We start from the raw sequence: 21,594 nt of genomic DNA, 5'->3' as shown, positions 1-21,594 counted from the left end.
CCGCTCCACGTGACAAACTAAGGGGTAGGCCCAGAGAAGAAAAGGGGGCAAATATATCACCTCGCTAAACCCGATAATATTATATACAAAGAAGGACCAATTTTAGTGCCATCATAGGAGGCCTAAGTCGGCTAACCACTACAAATTATGGAGGGGAGGGCTTCCTATCTAAGCTACACATTTCTCTGAGCAAGCACTCATAATTTGCCTATAATCTTATATGCAAGTAATGATCTAACATATTAAAATGAATGGCTTTCAAAGTGGCTGCAATTTCCTATTTGAAAATTAAAATCGACTTTAAATAATCATATCAGTAAATAAGGGCCAATTTTGATTGTATCCGAAGATCCTCGAACAACTAGTTTTAGAAGTTTCAACCAACTTAATTTGGACATGAAGCTTTGAACACTAGATACAGTTGCTGTAAGGTGCACCTAATATGAGACACTATGCCCATCCCCACGACCTCAACATGATCTGGGCCGTCCATTTGGCGAGATCCATAACCGAGATGGGATAGCTTGTACAATCATTCTGGCGGTAATTTAGTTTTGTTATTATTATTTACTGCAGGGGTATTTTAGTAATTTTGGCTTTCCCTTTCGTCCTCAAAGTTGGTGTGTACAGTTCGGGTAAATTCATGCCAAAACTAGGGCGTATCTTTTTTCGCTACCGTTTTTCAGTTTTAGCTTTTTCGATCAGGAAATAGAAGTCCTGGCAGTTTAGTAATTCTGTACTTTTATGGGGGGCAAATCTTATCCGTGAACTTTCTTTGTTTTCCCTCAAATCGTTCTCCACTTCTCTCAGATTCATTCTTTAGAGCCTCCACCTCCCTTCCACGAGCCGTTCTCCAATATAGAGATTTTTTCTCTATATAAATCACTTCTCTTCTCTTTTTCTTCCTCTCATCGATTTTGCAGGCGAAGGGGTCGAGAGAGCGAGAGAGAGGGAGATTCAAGCGATCGAGATCGAACCTCTTTCGTTTTGATTTTCTCCGATCGATCTAGAGAACACTGCTGCTAGCAGATCGAGGTAAGTCGTTCTCAGATCTGTTTTTCTCTCGAAAACCTGCTCAGATCTGTTCTCTTCATGCAAATATTTTCTTTTCCTTAGCTTCTCTTGTTGCGATCATCATAAAATCTGTGTCTTTTGTTTAGTTGAATGTACTCGGCCTTTTGCTGCTTGCTTTCGATGCCTTTTATTTGATATTTTTTCTGAAATTGAATCCGTTGTTGAGGATCAGGTGATTCCATTATATACTGTAAATCGTTGTTAGGAGGCTTGGATCTGGTAGGATATGATGGATATTTCATGCGATTCTTCTGATGTTTTGTTTTTAATGGATCTGGATATTAATACTTGTATTTGATATTTTTTTTGGCGATTGTTAGATGATATTTTGAGAAACTTACGTCTTTGCTGCGCTTTTCGGATTTTGATTGTCGAATCACAACCATGCTGCTTACTGATTGTTTAGAATCAAGAAAAAAATGATTTTTACTCTCTGTTTGTGTTCATAGATTGCATGCAGCTGGATTGAGATTATAGTTTTTAAATTAGACAGTATTTCCGTGTTGATAGGACATCTTTGATTGAATCTATTTCTAAAACAAGTTTATATAAGGTTTCTAAGTTGTGCTGTTTTTCTGTCTTGATTACCCTTTTGTTTCGAGTACTAAATATCATGTTTTGATCGAATTCTTGGCGACTATGTGTGTTCTTTTGAGCTATGGGGACTGAAGTGTTGGAAATAGGAAAACCCAAATAATTCTGTTGTGGAGATATTTTGCGTCCCCTTGTTTTATTTGAGGGTGTTCCATTGATGCAGGTTTTAGCAGTTGACATGGCCTCGCAAGCTGCAGTCACAGGATGGTTGAAAGGAAAAGTGAAGGCTGTTCCTTCAGGTGATTGCTTGGTGATCATGGCGAGCACAAAGGCGGAGATCCCACCAGAGAAGATGATCACCTTGTCGTCTCTTATTGCTCCTAGATTGGTATGTTCTTGCGTGGCATGCTGGTCATCCATGGTCCTTTCTAAGAATTTATCTTCAAGTTCATGTTTTTACCAGTTTAATATGTTCATGTTAATTACTATTCAAAAAAAAAATGTTCATGTTAATTTTTTGTTTCTCTCAATACTAAGATATTTGTAACATAGGAGCACACATTTGGATTTTGTGGAGGAATTCGTGTTTTTGACAATTTGGGACCATCTTTTTTCCATTACACATGAATATGATTTTTACGCAAGTTTCTTTCTTTTCTTCAGCATTTTTTATAAACTATTGCTATTTTTGAATCAGGAGGTTATCATGTCTTCAATTAAAGAAGTTGCTTTATATCTAAAAAGTCCTTGCACTAGGTAGAAAACATACATTTGCTTTTTCTTTGTTTCATTTGATTATTTGGATTACACACATTTGTTACAATTGAATTCTAACCTAATTTAGTTTTAATTCTTCAAAATTTTCTTTTTTGAAGCTATAGTTCTTCAAGTCGTTCAGGAAAAAAAAACGTCATAGTTCTTCTACACACAAGTTCCCTTCTTTCTTTTTTTTTGAAATGGAACAAGTTCCCTTCTTTCTTTTTTCTTTTGCATTTTTTTATAAACCCTTGCTAGTTTTGAAACAAAATATTACCGTGTCTTCAATTAAATATTACCGTGTCTTCAATTAAGGGAAGCTGCTTTATATCTCAAGAGTCCTTGTAATATGCAAAATACATGCATTTTTTTGAATGATAGACAAAAGTTTATTAAAGAAAAGGAGACCGAGATGGTCAAAGTACAAAATATGAATAAAAAGGAAAGCCCCTAGCTCCCCTCAAAAACATAAATCAAGGGTAGGGCATCAAATAATGCAAGAACATCTTTGGATACTCCATCCCTCGCAAGACTAACCGCTATAGAGTTAGCATAACGTCTAACATGCTGAAAAACTATAAGCGATTAACCAATCCAATCAAACAACTCATCAAAAAACCTATCAAATCTGCAAGGATGCTTTTGCGCTCCTTTTAGCCACCGTATAACATTCAGAGAGTCTCTTTCAACTGCCAAGGAAGCCATTTGATTCTGCTCCAATAATTTTATACCTCGGTGGGCTACCCGACCTTCTGCTTCCGATGCATCCGCTACTCCAATAGGCCTTGCGAAGCCCCAAATTACCTCCCCAATATCGTTTCTAAGGACACTTCCAATACCGGCTGGACTAGGATTTCCCAAACTTGAACCATTAAAGTTCAGCTTAAGGAAGCCCGAAGGAGGAGGCACCCACTCCTGCACCACCTTTTGTTTTATCTCCACGCTAGAGCAGACTTCTTTCCATTCTTCCCATAAATCATAAGCGGAGACAAATTTGAAACTAGGAAGAACCTTGCCCACGCAATTGTTAAGGCAATTGCTTTAATGAAGAGGAAGGAAGGACACTTTGACTCTCCTTTGAAAATTCTTGCATTCCTTTCCTTCCAAAGAACCCACAAGGTAGCTACTAGGGACATGTGCCCATAGAATTTTACCTTATTTCTTCCATGGGGCGAGAGACCAACCTTGAAAAAGGTCCATGAGAGTGGATGGAAACACCCACTCTATCCCGAACTTACATAATAACTTTCCCCAAACTTCCCTGGCAGTTTTGCAATGCAAGAACAAATGCTCTACTGATTCCCCATCTTCGATACATAAGGCACAATTGCCTATGATGAGAGATTTTCTTTTTCTCAAGAAATCAGTAGTTTGAATCCTTTCTAACAAGGTCGCCCAAGCAAAGATGCTAACTCTTGGAGGTGCCTAGAATGTCCACACTTTAGCTACCTTGGAAGATGCAGGGCAAGCCACTAGGTGCTGGTAAAAATACATGCATTTTTTTTTTAATGATGGCCAATTGCATTGCAAAAAAAGACCGAGATGATCAAGGTACATGGATAAGCAAGCAACAAAAATAAAGAAAATACAAAGATTAGCTAGAGAACATCACGGAGGGAGAGAATCGAACACTGCCAAAGTCTCTTTCGAAACTCCATCTCTAGCAAGCTTATCAGTCACTTCGTTAGCCGAGAGGTGAACATGCTTAAATTGAAGAGATAATGGCTTCATCCAATCGAACATTTCATCAAAGAATCTATCAAATCTCCATGGGTTATTTTGTGACCCATTTAACTAAATAACATCCAAAGAGTCTCCTTCTATTATCACATTATCTACTCTATTCACAGCCAATAGTTTTAATCCCTGATCTGCTGCGCGAACCTCGGCCTCCGATGAATCCACCTCCCCAATGGAGGCCCCCGAAGGCCCAAACTACTTCCCCATGATCATTCCTTAAGACCGACCCCCCCCCCCCCCCCCCCCCCCCCCGGATCACCGAAACTCGATCCATCAAAGTTAAACTTTAGGAGGTTAGGAGGAGGCGGTTCCCAATTTTGAGACACTTTTTGCTTCATTTCCACACTTAGATTTCACAAAGTTTGACCTAACATGGTTTTAATTCGTCAAACCTGGCATATCGCTAATGGGAAGTGATATATTCGCCCCCTTTTCTTCCCTTGGACATCCTCCTCTCGTGTATTTATGACTACCTTTACGCTACAAGGGGCTGTCCCAAGGAGGAAAACATGTCGAATATGCCATTTCCCATTGCTAAATTAAATCTGTCACTTATGACATGTCTGTTTCTCAATTGCGTGAAACTATGTTTTGCTATGATTTAGCTGACACTTTGAATTTACTGCTAACACACATGTCAACATTGACACACGGGTCGACACACATCGACACTCATTTTGACACGTGTAAACTTACTGATAGAAGTGTTAGACTTAATGTTGGTGTGTCGACATGTTTTTGTACCGTGTTAAGTGAAATACTCTTTAATATCGAATATAATTTTTACCTCTTCCTTTATCATTATCTCGTATTTTATTATTAACTCTTATTTAACTAATGTTTATTATTATCTCCGCTCCCTTAAACCTAAATTCCTAAACAAACTATTCTTCCAATATTATATTCATTGTATCTTGTTGGTCTCTTTCTCACTCCATATTGGAGACTAAGAGAATTAGATTAGATTGACGAATGCACTGTTGTTTGATTGTCACACGTTTGTTTTAGACTTATAATTGCTTAACCCTACGATTTATTTATTTATTAAACGACTGTCCTTTTTCTTCAATTACTGTTTCATGTGTAGGCCCGCCGAGGTGGTGTTGATGAACCATTTGCGTGGGATAGCAGGGAGTATTTAAGGAAGTTATGCATAGGAAAGGTGCTTTTTGATTGAAGATTCCGGTCTTTTTTTTTGAAAAGGCAAAATTCCAGTCTTTGTGTGGTGTCTTTCCAGGATTATTCTTTTATCTAATTCATATGATGTTTATTGACTAGTATAGGAGGTCATCTTCAGAGTAGATTACACTGTACCATCCATAGGGAGAGAATTCGGTTCAGTTTTTCTTGGTGAGAAAAATGTTGCACTTCTAGTTGTTGCCGAAGGCTGGGCGAAGGTAACACTTGTTTATATGCAAGTTACAGAATTACAACACCTCATTTCCTTCCTACCAATACAAGACCTGAATTTGAATTTGTTGTGATTGAGTGAGTATTATTCATGCAGGTTAGAGAGCAGGGTCAACAGAAAGGAGAAGCAAGCCCTTTCTTGTCAGAACTGCAACGTCTTGAAGAGCAAGCTAAGCAGCAAGGTTTAGGCCGTTGGAGCAAGGCTAGTGTGCATTTTCTATCCATGCTTTTTTTAATGGCTGCAAATTAGAAAAACTATTTTCAAACCCTTATCTCATCTTAACAGACAACCTTTAATTACTCTTCAAAAAAAATAAAAATAAAATAAAAACAGACGACCTTTAATTCTCCTTTCATTTTTGAAAAGGCTGGTGGTCATTCATGGGCTTTGCCCATTAATGGATTCCATCCTTTTTAAATTTTCTAGGGGTATTCCCATCTTACAAAGCATGCTGATGGCACCAACAAGTTGGAGCCACCACTTTCTTGGCAGGTTGGGGTACATGTAATGTATCCTTGCATGTTTGCGTACTGGGTATTATGTACATCACAAATAGGATTCAATGAGGCTCTCTTCAAAAAGTGGGTTACAAGGTCCCCATCCGTTAGAGCTTACATTTTTTCAAAAATTCATCGGAAAATTTAATGCTGAATCAAATGTTTGGGATTGTGACTCACTAAATGTGTTATGTGTCCACATGAATGTTTTACACGCAGACTCCTGGGGCTTCCGAGGCGTCTGTTAGAGATTTACCTCCTTCTGCCATTGGGGATCCTAGTAATTTGGATGCAATGGGCCTCTTAGCTGCAAATAAAGGCAGTCCAATGCAAGGCATTGTTGAGCAGGTCCGTGATGGCAGCACTGTTCGAGTCTACCTGCTCCCAGACTTCCAATTTGTACAAGTTTTTGTCGCAGGAGTGCAGGTAAGGCATCAATGTGATTATTAAAATTCTCTTTGTATGCCCTATGTTGGGTTTTGTCAAGATTTATCAGTTGTCATGCTGTTTTATTTTATATTGATAAAAGATTCACATGCTTAAAATTAGGCCCAATCCATGGGAAGAAGGGCCACAGTAGAAACAATTGTGGAGCCTGAAATAACCTCCGAAGACGCAAATGGAGAAGTTTCTACTGAAACTCGACCTGCACTAACATCGGCACAAAGACTTGCGGCCTCCAGTGCATCATCTACTGAAGTTTCACCAGATCCATTCGGAAGGGAAGCTAAACACTTTACAGAGATCCGCGTTTTAAATAGAGAGGTGAGTGGGGCTCTATTTTCAGATATTTTTTCTTGTGTATCTGATTCTCCATTATTGATCCTTGGCTTCTTGGGTGAAACTGGCAGGTCCGAATTGTACTAGAGGGTGTAGACAAATTCAGCAATCTGATTGGTTCGGTGTATTATCCAGAAGGCGATTCAGCAAAGGACCTGGCATTGGATCTTGTAGAAAATGTATGTTTCTCTATTTTATAATGCATTAATTCAGAAATAATTGCATTGGGAAGCCTAAATGCAGCTGGTACAGCCGTACAGGCCTTTCCATAGAAGTTTGTTGGTGATAATCTCCAAGATCAGTTACTAGCTTCTTTAGTGTATACTATGGCATTGGAGCTCGTAGAAATTGTATATTGCATTTCTTGGTTTCCTCTATTTTATAATGGATTAATTCAGAAATAATTGGCATAGGGAAGCCTAAAGACAGAGTCGTACAGGCTTTTTTTTAATGGCAACTGGTTCAGGCTTTTACAAAAAAATTATTGCTTATAATCTCCAAACTTAGTTGCTAGCTAGCTTCTTTAGGGTATATTGTGTAATAATTAAGTTTTGATCCCTCCATTTTGAAAAATGTTTCTTCAATTGACATTAAAATATGGATTTATAATCACAATTTTTTTGCTTTCTCGAAGTTACATGCACTGCAAATACCCCAAATAAAATATTTGTAGTAAGAAATAGGCTTGATATTATGCTTGGGGATATACATCATTGAGTTTTTATATGGTGCCCGAGCGTCAAGTCCAGTGTGGGCGGTATGGCCTTTGATATTTGATCCAACATCAGCACACTTTTTAAGAGGCTGCTGTTGGATCAAATATCAAGTGCAGTACTTTTGACGTACCGGCCACACCGGACTTTACGCTTGGGGACCATATAATTTCTCTACATCATTAGCCTACAACAATTTCTAGAACTACATTGAAAGACATATCTTCTCTCTCTCTCTCTCTCATTGTAGTTTATGTTCCCTAGCTCTTGGTATAAAGTTGCAAGTTGCATATATTCTCATACAGTTTCTGTAAGCAGGGAGCTTCATAAAATTGAAACATTTTGAATTGAAAGACAATACTTTGCAATTTTTTTCAACAATCAAATTTCAGAATTAGGATACTTTGCATAACCAACCATATTGATGTTTCCATCTCTAATAAGTGAACATTGCACTTTGCTTACTTATAAATACTTTATTTTAGCAAAAATAATTTCAAGGAGCACAAAGTCCTTTATTTTGAACTACTGGAACGGAGATGCAGAAATTAGACCCAATGCCATCGTGGGTAACAAAAGAGCATCCTTAAAATGCGATGTAATTTATTTTCAATGCTTATTCAATGAAACTGTATTATCACCATTATCTATGGAAAATGTCAGCTTTGATTCGTGACCTGTCAAATCATACCGAAAAAACACTATGTATTATATAGCAGTAACCGTGGTATAACTGCGCTTTTAAACCTATTTGTTTGTCAATTGATGCCTTATTATTACTTTATTTTTGCAAGAATAATTTCCATGGCACAAAGCATTTTATTTGAAATTGGCCTAAATGCTACCACCGGCAGAAAAAATGAGGAACCTTAAAATGAAACATAAGTTATTTATTCAGTGTTTCTTCAATTGTTGAAAAGTACCTCTTGGAAGTCCTACAAAGAAGATGCACTGTGCAGTTTCCGTCGATTTATAGTGTGACTTGTCAGGCATACTTGCCTATGATATCTGTTGATGTAGTGTGACTTGTCAGACATACTGTCATTTTAGATTATCCAGCCCAGCCCCACATGCCTCACGCTACCCACCTAGGGTCAAGATATGAATGGTATTTTCATGTATGGAAAGTATCATTCTTCATCACTGATCTGTACAAAAAGACACTATGTTCTCATGTTGAACTAACCATGATATACCTACCCTTCAAATCTATTCACATTCTGATCCCCTTCATTTCCGTGGACAGCTTCAGGAACCTCAGTGTGCTTCAGTGAGTATTAGCTCATTTATTAAACAAAAGTCAGTTGATTTCAAGGTTTTAAATTTCGGTTTCGGTCGCCATTGAAATGAAAACATTTCAGGTTTGGTTTGGAATTTCGATGGAAAATCTGTAACATCATGAAAACTTATGGAAAACCATATGTAGATGATAGAATTTCAAGGTATAACTTTAGGAAATGCTAGAATAAGCACAAGTACACAGTTGATACTACTACATAAGTAATACAACCATCCATAAATATTTGTACATAATACATACACCAGCTGACCCCAACTATTTTGGGACAAAGGCTTAATTGAATTGAGTTGAGAACACATACACCACATTTGATATGATTCATATAAATTTAACTATATAACACATACTGATATGGTATATCACCAATACACTAATGGTTTTGGAATGGCATGCTTTTCGATTTTGGTATCGTTTGGTGGGGATTGAAGAGGGCGAGCATTGGCGCAACGGTAAGGTTGCTCCATTGTGACTTGGTGGTTACGGGTTCGAGTCACAGAAACAGCCTCTCTGCAAAGCAGGGGTAAGGCTGAGTACATCTAGCCCTCCCCAGACCCCGCAATAGCGGGAGCCTCGTGCACTGGGCCGCCCTTTTGGTGGGGATTGAAACGGAAACATTTCGGTCATTTTGTGTCGGTTTCAGTTGAAATTTAAAGTGAAGTCCAAATGGCCTGTATAGAACTTCTTCATTGTTTGTAATGAAAACCAACGAGGATTCCTTGTCAAACTGATTTGTTCTATTTAGTTCACAAAATGAATGAATGAAAAACAAAACTTGTCATCTCACCCTTTCCCAAAACATGTATGCCCCTCATTGGAAATATTTTATGTAGTGGTAATCATGGATTTAAATTTCAGTTTCGGTTTCCGAAACCAAAATTTCGGTTGAAATCATGAACTTTTGTCCGAAATCTGGTACAAAAAAGCAATATTTTATTATTTCTGAAAAATTCTAATTTAAAAAAAAATTGAATTTCTCAAAATTTCGGCTGAAATCTGGAAATTCGAAATTTCGGTTTCGGTTTCTTCAGATTTTTGACGAAATTTAAAACCATGGTGCTAATATACCTAGATTATCCTTAGAGAAATGCATGTATGGTTCTTGGCTTAAAATCTTCTCTATCGTAAAATTGAGCTTCTATTATGGATGCCTTACAAGTTTTCCTACTGGACCTGACACAAAATACACCGAGATTTTGTATAAATGGAAAAATCAAATTAAGCAGCGAGGTTTACACTCAATTACGGTGATAGGTTTTTCAATTTTTCTTTTCCTTTTGTTTTTGGCACTTCAACTTAGCCAGAAAAATTCACAACATTATTGGTCATAGTTGCCGACACCACCTGTATTTCACAGCCAGACACCGGGATACATGGCATAGATCAACAAAACACCGGGATACACCTTTGGAAATTAACAATTGCTTCTTCCATGCCTTTTGTGTTGATAGTGATAGGTGAAGTCATGGAGGTCATGTGATATGTTGCTTAAAGGTCGGCTATGCCTTGGTGTGGGGGGGAGTTTCTCTACCACTTCATATGCATGTTTTCAAAAAATTCTTGCTTGTGAAAAATACAATTTCTTACTGATATCAGTTCCACTGCAACTTGCTCCGTCCAATAACTGGACCGATGAGAGCGTTTTCAACTTGCAGGTCCAACTATGAAGCCTTTCGATTTAAAATGAAGCTTATGCTGACTGCCATGATCAAAATCTGCTTAAGCTATTATTTATTTTCATGTTTATAATGCATTCTCTCTTTTGCATTCCTTTTGCTTCTTCTTTGGAAGTTATATTTGTTTGTTGTTTCCCCCTGTTTTTTTTTTTTCAGCCCTTAGTTTTCATTTTGTTAATAGCATCGAGAGCCGGCTTCAACTTTGACTAATCAATAATCATGTTATGAATGTGTTAAACTTGTCATATTAAATTGGAGCTTATACTTTGCATGGGTTTTCTCCAAAGCCTTTTTGGCTTTTTCATTTTTAACCAAATCTCAAAAGTTCTAACTTGTTAGCATGCGGCCTAGGAGTTTCCATAGAATCATGCTAAAATGGATTTCTTCTTTCTATGTAGGGTTTGGCTAAATTTGTAGAATGGAGTGCAAACATGATGGAGGAGGATGCCAAAAGGCGGTTAAAGGCTGCTGAACTTCAAGCTAAGAAGGATAGGTTGAAAATGTGGACGAACTATGTTCCCCCAGCTACAAATTCGAAAGCAATTCATGACCAAAATTTCACAGGAAAGGTACGTGTTTTGTTCCAAGCAATGATTTTGAAAAGAAGATCCCTCGTCTTATTCCTCTAATACTTATTCTGCTCCTTTGCATGCTCGTGCCTTTATCCAGGTGGTGGAGGTTGTTAGTGGGGACTGCATTATTGTTGCAGATGACGCTGTCCCTTTTGGAAGCCCATTAGCTGAACGTCGAGTCAATCTCTCTAGTATCCGGTCTCCTAAAATAGGCAATCCTCGTAGAGATGAAAAACCTGCTCCTTATGCCAGAGAAGCTAGGGATTTCCTGCGGACACGCCTTATTGGCCGCCAAGTATGGTATCCAATCTCGACATGAAGACTCTACTTAGATTGGTTGGTGACAAATTTGTGTAATAATGTTTTGCATATTTCAGGTAAATGTTTCGATGGAATATTCTAGAAAGGTCGGCATGGTTGATGGTCCCACTGCAGTACCCACAGGTGGCTCATCAGATTCTAGGGTCATGGATTTTGGATCAGTCTTCCTGGTGTCACCATCCAAGGTTGAGGGTGACGATGCTGCACCTGCTCCAACTTCTTCAGGCAGCCAACCAGCGGGAGTAAATATTGCTGAACTGGTTATTGCGCGTGGCTTTGGTACCGTTATCAGACACCGAGATTTTGAGGAGCGGTCAAATTATTATGATGCGTTGCTCGCTGCCGAGTCCCGTGCCAGCAATGGAAAGAAAGGAATGCATTCTGCCAAGGACCCTCCTGTGATGCACATAACCGACCTGCTCACGGTCAGAAGTGGTGCCATTTTTCTTGAATCCTTTAATGAATACATTTGCTTTTGTTTAATTGACCATATCTTTAATGAAACTATATCAGGCATCAGCTAAAAAAGCCAAAGATTTCTTGCCCTTTTTGCAACGGAGTAGAAGGCTACCCGCTATTGTGGAGTACGTCCTCAGTGGTCATCGGTTTAAATTGCTGATTCCTAAGGAAACTTGCAGCATTGCCTTCTCATTTTCTGGTGTTAGATGCCCTGGCCGTGATGAGCCGTTCTCCGATGAAGCGATTGCTTTCATGAGAAGGAAGATATTGCAGAGGGATGTAGAGGTACTGTTGTTCTCTCACTGTTAATCCTCCTTGGAGCTTTTTATATATACTTACTCATTTTCTGTTTTTTTTTTACCCAGATAGAAGTAGAAACAGTTGACAGAACTGGAACTTTCTTGGGATCGTTATGGGAGTCAAAGACCAACATGGCTGTCTCTCTTTTGGAAGCTGGATTGGCAAAGTTTCAAACTGCTTTTGGTGCAGACAGGATCCCTGATGCTCACCTCCTTGTGCATGCTGAGCAGTCTGCAAAAAAGCAGAAATTGAAAGTAAGTAAAATAGTTTCAAATGATGTAAAACCATTTTGCTTCTTACAGTTTTCTTACCTATATTATCTTTGCTGTAGATATGGGAGAACTATGTTGAAGGACAAGAAGTTGGTAATGGTTCAGTAGCTGAAACAAAACAGAAGGAAGTTCTTAAGGTGCTTTATGGCATTGGTTCATTTAAACCCCTTTCGTTTGTATGTTGTTCTAGTTAGTTAAATAACTTTGTTAAATAATTTTTTTTCCGATCTTCATTTCAGGTTGTGGTTACTGAAATACTGGGTGGTGGTAAGTTCTACATCCAAACAGTTGGTGATCAGAAAGTAGCCTCTATTCAGCAGCAGCTTGCTTCATTGAACCTCAAAGAAGCTCCTGTTATTGGTGCTTTTAATCCAAAGAAGGGAGATATCGTCCTTGCTCAGTTCAGTGTGGATAATTCCTGGAATAGAGCTATGGTAGTACTTACCGACCTTGCTTGTCCACGTTCATAATTATAGCATTTTTTTTCATTCTTCACTACACTAGAAATGACAATACTGTGCATTACATCAGTAACTATCATATTTGTGCGTAGTGATCCAATTGTATTTTACCAAAAATATCTCCCTTATTTTTCTATGAACATAAGTTAGGAGTTGTAACCAATATTTTTATGTCAAATTGCTTTCTAAAATTTTCCAATCCTCAGTTTTTTTCTCGTATTTCCTGGAGTTTTGTTCATATTTATTTTAAAAAATAAAAAGAAATTGAATATTTACACTTTATTATCATTGATAAAGGCTTATCATGAGGGCACCTTTATGTTCAATTCATGTCTAAAGCTTTGGAAATCCACATTCTGATACTATATTTCTGTTAAGTCAACTCAACTCAACTAAGCCTTTGTACCAAACTAGTTGGGGTCGGCTAAGGAATCCTTTAGAAATTTTTCATGAAGACTATATTTCTGTTAAGTACTTGATGGAATCACAATTTTTCTTTCTTTTCTGTTTTCTTTCTGCAAACCTTATAAGAAAACGAGTTTCCACAACATCGTCAATCTTTGAAACTTCCCTATAATCTTCAGTAGCTGAAGTATTGGGTAAATGAAAAACAAATTGCACAAAAGGTCCTCAATATCTCAATTCATAGATATAATAGAAGGAAACTGTATGCTTTTTTGGTGGGTAAGGAGAAGGAAACTGAATGCTAACACGTTATATAACGTCTATAAATTCTTCTCAGCAGAGCATTTTTATATTACATTCAGTTCATGTCTTAACCTTTGGAAAGCTACATTCTGATACCTTTTCTTTCCTATTAAATGCCTGATGGGATTGTCATGTTTCTTTTTCTTTCTAGAAGCCTTGGAAAAAAAAGAGTTTTTGTTTTTCGGTATGCAATTTAATTAACTGACGCATTATTCTCAATTGCAATCTTTGCATATCTATGAACCATTTTTGGAAGAACGAACTTGTATGAGATCTTCTAGAACCCTTCAGAATTCTTAGAGGTTGGTGAACTTTGTTTTTCTCGTTGATAATCATACTAACTGAAGAAGAATAAGCCTAAACACAATGTACTGATTCCTACAAGTTCATAAAAAGTATTCATTTATCCACTCTTGTGAAATGCTTCAGAGGATATGACTACACAGGAAGTCACTTTTGCTATCAATGGTATAAATGCCATTTTTTGGGACCTGTATGGGAAGAGGGGATAGGTGGGGCATGCTTGTGAAATCAAGATTGTTAATCTTTTAGAACATTATGAGGCAGCCCACATGGTCTTTCGGTGCAAACCTATAGGTTCCAAGTTACTTTATGGGAATTTAGGAGCATAATATGGTTCTAATTCAATAAAACAGTAACATGCATTCCTAAATCCATACACATATCATAAATAGTCAGTCACATACAATAAGGATTTTCAGAAAAAAAAACTGCTAAGCTTAAGAATTCAACCATCAAAGTAACTAAATTCTTCCAAATCAGGTTCTACACAATAATTTCCACAATATGGTTCTAATTCAATAAAACAGTAACATGCATTCCCAAATCAGCATGCGCATATTTACAATAAGGATTTTCAGAAAAAAAACTGCTAAGCTTAAGAATTCAACCATCAAAGTAACTAAATTCTTCCAAATCAGATTCCGCATAATAATTTTCGAAATAAAAAATAGCTATCTATCGAATAAAGGATCTCAGTCCAATCTGTCCTAGAAAACCGGATCTGAAATAAAATGCTTAATAAGGGTCAAACAATGCTAAAAGGGTGAAGAATTAAGGGGTGATGAAAACATCTGGGATAAGGTTGTATGGGTGACAAGGGTAGGTCTGATTAGGTAAATCAGGGTATAAAAAACTAATGGGAAAATTGTTGACTATGTACAAAAGAAAGGGGAAGATTCAAAGGGTGAGGGGTGACAATGGTAGGTCTGATTAGGTAAATCAGTGTATAAAAAACTAATGGGAAAATTGTTTGCTATGTACAAAAGAAAGGGGAAGATTCAAAGGGTGAGGGTGGGGCAAAGTGGTTGTGGAAAGTAAAAGAAATATGGAATCAATACCTAGGAGGGCGTGTGCCGAGCTTTCGTTCCTTGATCATCCGCTGCATGTGATGTCAGAGAGGTGTGTGGTGGGTGGGGGGCACCCGGATAGATGGAAAGAGTGGCTGATCGCAGACAAGGTATATAGAAAGAGAAGAATAGAGAATCAATCACTGTTTCAAAGCGCGGATGCCAGCCAAAATGCTGCCAAAGCAAATCCTAGTCGACTCGGCATGATGCAGTCAAGTACTCGGTTGATTACGTGGACTCAGACAAGAACGCGGCCAAGGTAAAATGGAGTCGACTCGAGGGAGCCAACAATGACATGGAGGAGTTTTGAAACTATGGAAACAATATCAAGAAAGAGATCATGATCATGAAAGAAATCAAGATCATTAAAAGAAAAATATAGGAGTAGAAGGGGTGGCTTATGTACCCAACCGGCGGGGGTAGGGGTGAGAGAGAGAAAGGAGGGGTGAGAATGATATGCGAAAGGGGAAGGATAGGGAGAAATGTGGTGGAAGTAGAGGGAGGGAGGGAGGTCAATTTTTTTGGGGGGTAGTGGTTAAAGCGGTGAGCCCAAAATTTAGCCAATAGGGTAAAAGAAAAAGGATTCAGAGCCATGGTATTGGCCAATATGATATAAGAGAATTTTAAAGGATTAAGTGATAGGTAGTGGGCTGGGTAACGGGCCATAGATTGATGTGGGCATCCCCTATATCAAGGCTTTCCAAAATGCAATAAAAATTCAATATAAATCCTAATAAATAGAAAAGGAGATACCCTTCATAGCAATGACATAAAAGCCTAGTCATAGGATCATGGATTACACCAGTCTTGGTCCTTTCCTGAGCGGACATCCCATGCATAATATGGACTAAAAAATCAACAGTTTAGCTTTTCTTAGCGGAACCCTAAATGAGGCTTAATGGATCAAGGGCATAGGCTTTCTGATCAAAAGGTGTTGTGTTGATGGATCAAAGGGCCTAGGCTATCCGATCAAAGGTGTTCTCAATGGCATTGGGTGGGACTTATGGTTGTCATTTGGAGCAATGAATTTGATTATGTAAAACGAGACAAAAGTAGGGCCCAATAAGTTTGTTATAGGATGGCACTTTAAAGTGAATTCTTTTTAGTTTATTCCTTTTAGTTATTAACTTATTATTGCAAGGAATGGTTTCTTGGTTGATTTGAAAATTTCAGATAGCCTCACTGTTCATGTAGTTTATTAGTTTTTTTGCTGTTAGCTTTAATTTGTTAATCTATTTTACAGTGATTTTAAAATATTTCAAAAAATTGCTGTTGAACTAATTTTAACTCATCAGAAAGGGGACGAATGCCTACCCTGATATATGTCAAAAAAAATTGGCTGAATCTGAAAATATTGGTTGTCACTTCAATTTTGTGTTACTGTTACTGAAATTCTTATTCAATTGAAGATTGTCAATGCACCGCGAGGAGCTGTTGAGTCTCCGATGGACAAGTTTGAAGTCTTCTATATCGATTATGGCAACCAAGAAACTGTACAATATAGTCAATTACGGCCTCTTGATCCCTCTGTCGCTGCTACTCCAGGCCTTGCCCAGCTATGCAGCCTTGCGTACATAAAAGTTCCGAGTTTAGAGGAGGATTTTGGTCAGGAAGCAGCAGAGTATCTGTGTGAGCATGCACTAAACAGTGCGAAAGAGATCAGGGCTATGGTGGAAGAAAGAGACACTTCAGGAGGAAAAGTGAAAGGACAAGGAACTGGGACAGTCCTTGTTGTAACTCTTGTCGATGTGGAAGCTGGTTCCAGTATCAACGCTGCCATGCTGCAGGTTTGGGCATATTTCGATCTCTTTCCTCTAATTATTTTCTTTTATATTTGTTTAAAACTTGCATTCTGCTCAGATTTCTCTGTAAGGCTTGGCTGGGTGAATGTAAAAATTGCTACTTTTATTCTTTTTATAAATTGGAATTCGGGTAATGTTCTCGGAGCCCAGCCAAACCTAGTCATTGTATCTGTGTTCTGTATGAAACAGCTAGTTTTTTAACATTAGAAATGAGTGCTGTGATTTCTCATAAGCTGGTCCAATTATGTCCAACATTTGGAAAATATCAGGAATTGCAGTTTTCAGAAACTCAATTCTCCAGTCTGTAAAAGCTCTTCTAATTTTAGGAACTGGTCTCGATCAAAATGTTTAAAACCCGCCATATGATAAAAATTGATTGAGTCAAACCATTTGTCGGCGAACTTTTCCCCTTTTTCTCTTCTTTTGTGTAAAGAGTTTTGGGTGTAGATGATTAAACTTGATCAGAGATCTTCATTCAGTTTCCCACATTGAACTAAAAAATTATAAGTGGACCGATTTCCAAATTATAAGTGCTTGAATGTTGGTATTTCAATCATCTCATGAGAATCTGTGGTAGCTATGCACTTTAGCTTGTTTCAGTACTCTAAAGCTCTTTCTATTACAGGAGGGACTTGCTAGATTAGAAAGAAGGAAGAGGTGGGACACCAAGGAAAGACAGTCGGCACTTGATAACTTGGAAGAACATCAAGCTAAAGCAAAGCGAGAGAGGCTGAAGATGTGGCAGTATGGGGATATCCAGTCTGATGAGGAGGACTCGGCTCCGCCCGTAAGGAAAGCCGGTGGCGGTCGCCGGTAAATGTAACTCCAGACCAGAGGTAAGTTAAAGAGTTAAGTTACCGAATATTTAAAATGAGAAACTGAGGCAGTAGAAACGTGCAGGGAGAGTTATTTTTATTTATTTTCTTTTTATCTTTTTCCCCTTTTTTTTTTAACCTTGAAGAACATTTGTTGGTACATCTCTGAATAAGGCTAATCTCATATCCGGCCGTCTCTTTTCAGAGACTGGAGGGAATACTCTTGTAGTTTCAGTGTTGATAGTATTGCATTGATTTTTCAATATTTGCTATTTTTGTTTACATTTTAGGAGATTTGCTACCTTCCATCGCAAAAGGCATTTCACACATGGTCTGTCGCATGTCAGAGCGGCCAGAGGCTCATTTTTCAGTGCGGAATGCCTTTTGTGATGGACGCTAGCAAAAGGGCCACGAAATTGGCTTTTAGCCCCCTTGATGAACAACCCTGTTTGGTTGCTCTGGGGTGGCTTGGAGAGTAGTGGAATAAGAAGTCAAAAGGGAGTAGACAAGCATAGAAGATGTCGAATTTGCACTTGGTGAATAGTGGAAGAGTGGCAAGTAGTGTTTGGTTTTGCGGTAATCTTCTCGGAGAGTAGAGGAAAAAGTAGGGATGTCATTTCCAGTATAGAGTTTGGTGGAGAGAGAGAGAGAGAGAGAGAGAGAGAGAGAGAGAGAGAGAGAGAGAGAGAGGACCTTTGCCGCTCATCCAATATTGGCAACCAAACATGGAATCAACAATTCATTGGCATTTGAAAGTCCAATGAATGCCGAGCTATTGAGCACCCAAACAATCATCCGACCAAGGTGTGGTTAACAGCAATGGATCGGACTTTTTTGTCAATTTTTCAAATGGGCTACCCTGCAGAAATCAAGGCTGCATTCGGTTTCCATTCTTGAAATATTCGAGGGACGGGCAAAATTTCCAGTGGAGTGGGAATTGTGGAAGTGACTACTTGTCGCTTGGGCACCACTTTCCATTCTCTAGAGCAACAGTGTAGTGCATAATCACGGTAACCAAATGTGGACTGAGCGTACTGGCAAACGCATCCCTTCCATGGGGAGGTCCAACAATTTTCCATAGATGGAGAGTTGAGTAGCATTCCTGTGTGCAATTTTCCAAACTCGGGCAACTCTCTGAGTTCCTGCCTTAAAAATTCTTTTTCGGAGGACAAGGCATCAAGATAAAAATGATCCTGTGGTGGTCCACAAGACTGATGGTCCTGATTATCATACATAAGTGCCACATATATGGCCGACAAGGAGCATACTTTGCCATAGATATTTCAGGCAAATTGGACTTGGGTCTCCTAATATGGTTTTTGATATCAGCTCGTACATATAAAAAATAGGGAAATGATATCAGCTCAACTATGCTTTTATAATAGGCATGAACTCACCTGATCGTATATGTTTATGTGTCCATGGTAGTAGATACGTATAAGTAAGTAAATAGAAAAATGGGCGTGGGTCTACCAATTTTTTTTCTAGCTGTTTCCAAATATTTTGTGATTTCCCAACATTAGCTTCGCTGATTTATTCATAAGTCCCATCTTTGTAACTATGGATAGAACTTTATTCTTATCCCAACCACCCAACCACCCAAACAAATTTCATCATTTTTTCCCTTGTAGGAAATGTTTTGATAAAATAGACCCCAGCTAAAAAATTGGAGTTGAGCCTCTAGCTCATTCTGTAAAGAATATTCTTCAACCCAACCATCCCAGCTTACCTATCCCACCAAAAAAAAAGAAGAACAAGGCTAGATCCAAGTTGCAATTTAAGTCAAAGAAGAGTGCATGTCCTTAGGGTATGAAAAATGAGAGGCCATATAGAAGATGCATGCACGAATGTGTCTGATTGACCATTCTTACCACAAAAAATGGTCATATACTAGGGTGGGGTAGTATAGATGCATGCACGAATGTCTGATTGACCATTCTTACCACCAAAGATGGTCAGATACTAATAACTAAGACATTCTGAAAAAGAGGGTGAGGGTGAGGGTGAGGGACAATATAGATGCATGTACGAATGTATGATTGACAATTCTTACCCCCAAAGATGGTCATATACTATTAACTAATACATTCTTACAAAAAGAGTAGGCGAATGCGTCCATCATAAACATTACTAACTGACATAGTTTGGACGGATGTCTTCCTACATTTGGTATCATGACATCAGCTAAATGGTTTTATTCTTTACATTAACAAGATGGCCTACAATAATTGAGGTCAATAAATGAGGTGGTGATCGATCTGGTCGAATTCCACAAAAGTATATGGCAAGCACATGTTAGAGATATCTTTGGAATATGAAAATCAAATAGTTTACGTATTTGGGTGAGACTCTTATATTGAGCTTAGGGTACGATATTATATAAGGACTTAGTTGTGTACCGTAGATTGCACTTTGTACATACATTGTCGATGTTCTCGAACCACGGTTTTAAATTTCGACAGAAATATGAAATTTTGGATTTCGGTGGAGACCGACACCGAAACCACAAAAAACCGAAATGGTCATTTATTTCGGCCGAAATTCAGAAATTTCGGTTTTTCCGAAATTTGACGCAAAAAATCTGTTTTTTTTAAATATTAATTTAATATTTCACCAAAATTTCGACCGAAATTTAATAACGAATAAAATATTATTTTTTTGTTTTGCACCAGATTTTGACCGATATTTCAAAATTTCAAGGTCCGAAACCGGTACCGACACCGAAATTTTAAACCTTGTCTCAAACTACCTTTATATGCGAACTAGTCAGAGAATGTGAGAAACCACCTGAATCTCATATTTTCTATCTATGTATTTTGTTTGATTTTGTCGTTGATTTGTAGTTTTTTCTTTATCAAACTATATTTTTCACAACAGTTTATTTATTTATTTTAATTAGGCTGTTGTTTTATTATTGAATTTTGTTTTAATTGTGGCACCCCTTTTCTTTCCAATTATCTATCAACAGCCAATTAAAGTAAGTCTAAAATAAAGAGAAAATATCAAAGCAACGGGTTGTGAGCACCTTTTTCATAACCAAACAATTAATTTCTTGACCGGGCTTCCATTAACGTAATAACGTACAAATTGATCAAATCCCGATGTAGTGGATGGGCTGCTGGCAAAAAAACATAGTAGTTTTTTAATCTGACGGTTAAGATCATTTGGCTGGTGAAATTTAGGGCACAATTCGGATAGTGCCAATCTGCTTGCACATTTCACAGTTAAGAGTGATTATACTTTTTAATCAAAGATTAATTGATCCAACACCCTTAACAACTATGTGGGGTCACCAAGCGATTTCCAAAGTCTTTTTGATCAAAGGTTCGGATCATTTGGCTAGGAAAATTCAGGGTAAAATAATTTTCCTTTCCAAACTTTTTGAAAAAAGTTGGTGCAATCCAAACAGGGTCTTAAGGTTGGCCAAATTCAACTGCTAAGCTTAGGTACTTTTTATAGTCCTACTCTATTTTAATAAACACTTAAAGAGTCTACTACATCTAGAACCATGGACCCCTTTTCTTGAGAGTGAGTTAGCATGTGAAATCAAGACCATTGATCTTGTAGAACATCATGTGGTGACCCACATGGTCTTTGTCCCATCTAGGACGGAAATATTATGCGCAGGATAAGGACTACAAAAATCAACGGTTTAGCTTGCCTTGGCGGCATCCTAGATGAGGCATTCTAGATCAAGGGCCTAGGATCACCTGATCAAGTTGTTCTCAACGGCATTTGGTTGGATTTATGGTCTCTCATTCGGATCATTTGATTCGATCCCGTAAACAGGGAAGAAATTGGGCCCAATAAGTCTTTTAGGAAGGAGAACAAAAGTGACTTTCTTCATAGCATTTAACCTTTTCTTTATAGTGATTAGCTTATTTGATTATGGTTAATTAATCCACCACACTGCATGTCTCATGTAGAGAGTAATGTGTGTGTGGCTGACCCATCTTCTGTTTTTTGATGACCCATCTTCTTCCTTGAATAGTTTTGGCTTCTTCCCCTATTGGATGCTGGACACGTGTCACTATTT

The 21,594-nt window shown here is 38.1% G+C and overlaps 1 protein-coding gene across 1 annotated transcript; it reads left to right on the top strand.

The window, feature by feature from the left end:
* The first annotated feature begins 809 nt into the window (after window positions 1-809).
* LOC143860028 (ribonuclease TUDOR 1-like) lies at window positions 810-17,792 on the top strand. The gene is made up of 17 exons (XM_077370532.1): window positions 810-1,035; window positions 1,832-1,996; window positions 5,192-5,266; window positions 5,388-5,501; window positions 5,612-5,716; window positions 6,232-6,438; window positions 6,562-6,777; window positions 6,864-6,971; window positions 10,877-11,047; window positions 11,148-11,345; window positions 11,428-11,796; window positions 11,885-12,115; window positions 12,196-12,384; window positions 12,462-12,539; window positions 12,642-12,836; window positions 16,351-16,728; window positions 17,369-17,792. Exons 2-17 carry the CDS (start codon window positions 1,847-1,849, stop codon window positions 17,558-17,560), a joined length of 2,976 nt encoding a protein of 991 aa, XP_077226647.1. The 5' UTR covers window positions 810-1,035; window positions 1,832-1,846; the 3' UTR covers window positions 17,561-17,792.
* The last annotated feature ends 3,802 nt before the right edge of the window (window positions 17,793-21,594 follow it).

The sequence above is a fragment of the Tasmannia lanceolata genome, unplaced genomic scaffold (assembly GCF_043159265.1).
Source record: "Tasmannia lanceolata isolate RefF3 unplaced genomic scaffold, GAP_Taslan_0.1 ptg000037l, whole genome shotgun sequence".
Classification (NCBI taxonomy): Eukaryota; Viridiplantae; Streptophyta; class Magnoliopsida; order Canellales; family Winteraceae; genus Tasmannia; species Tasmannia lanceolata.
This window is presented reverse-complemented; position numbering and strand designations above follow the sequence as displayed.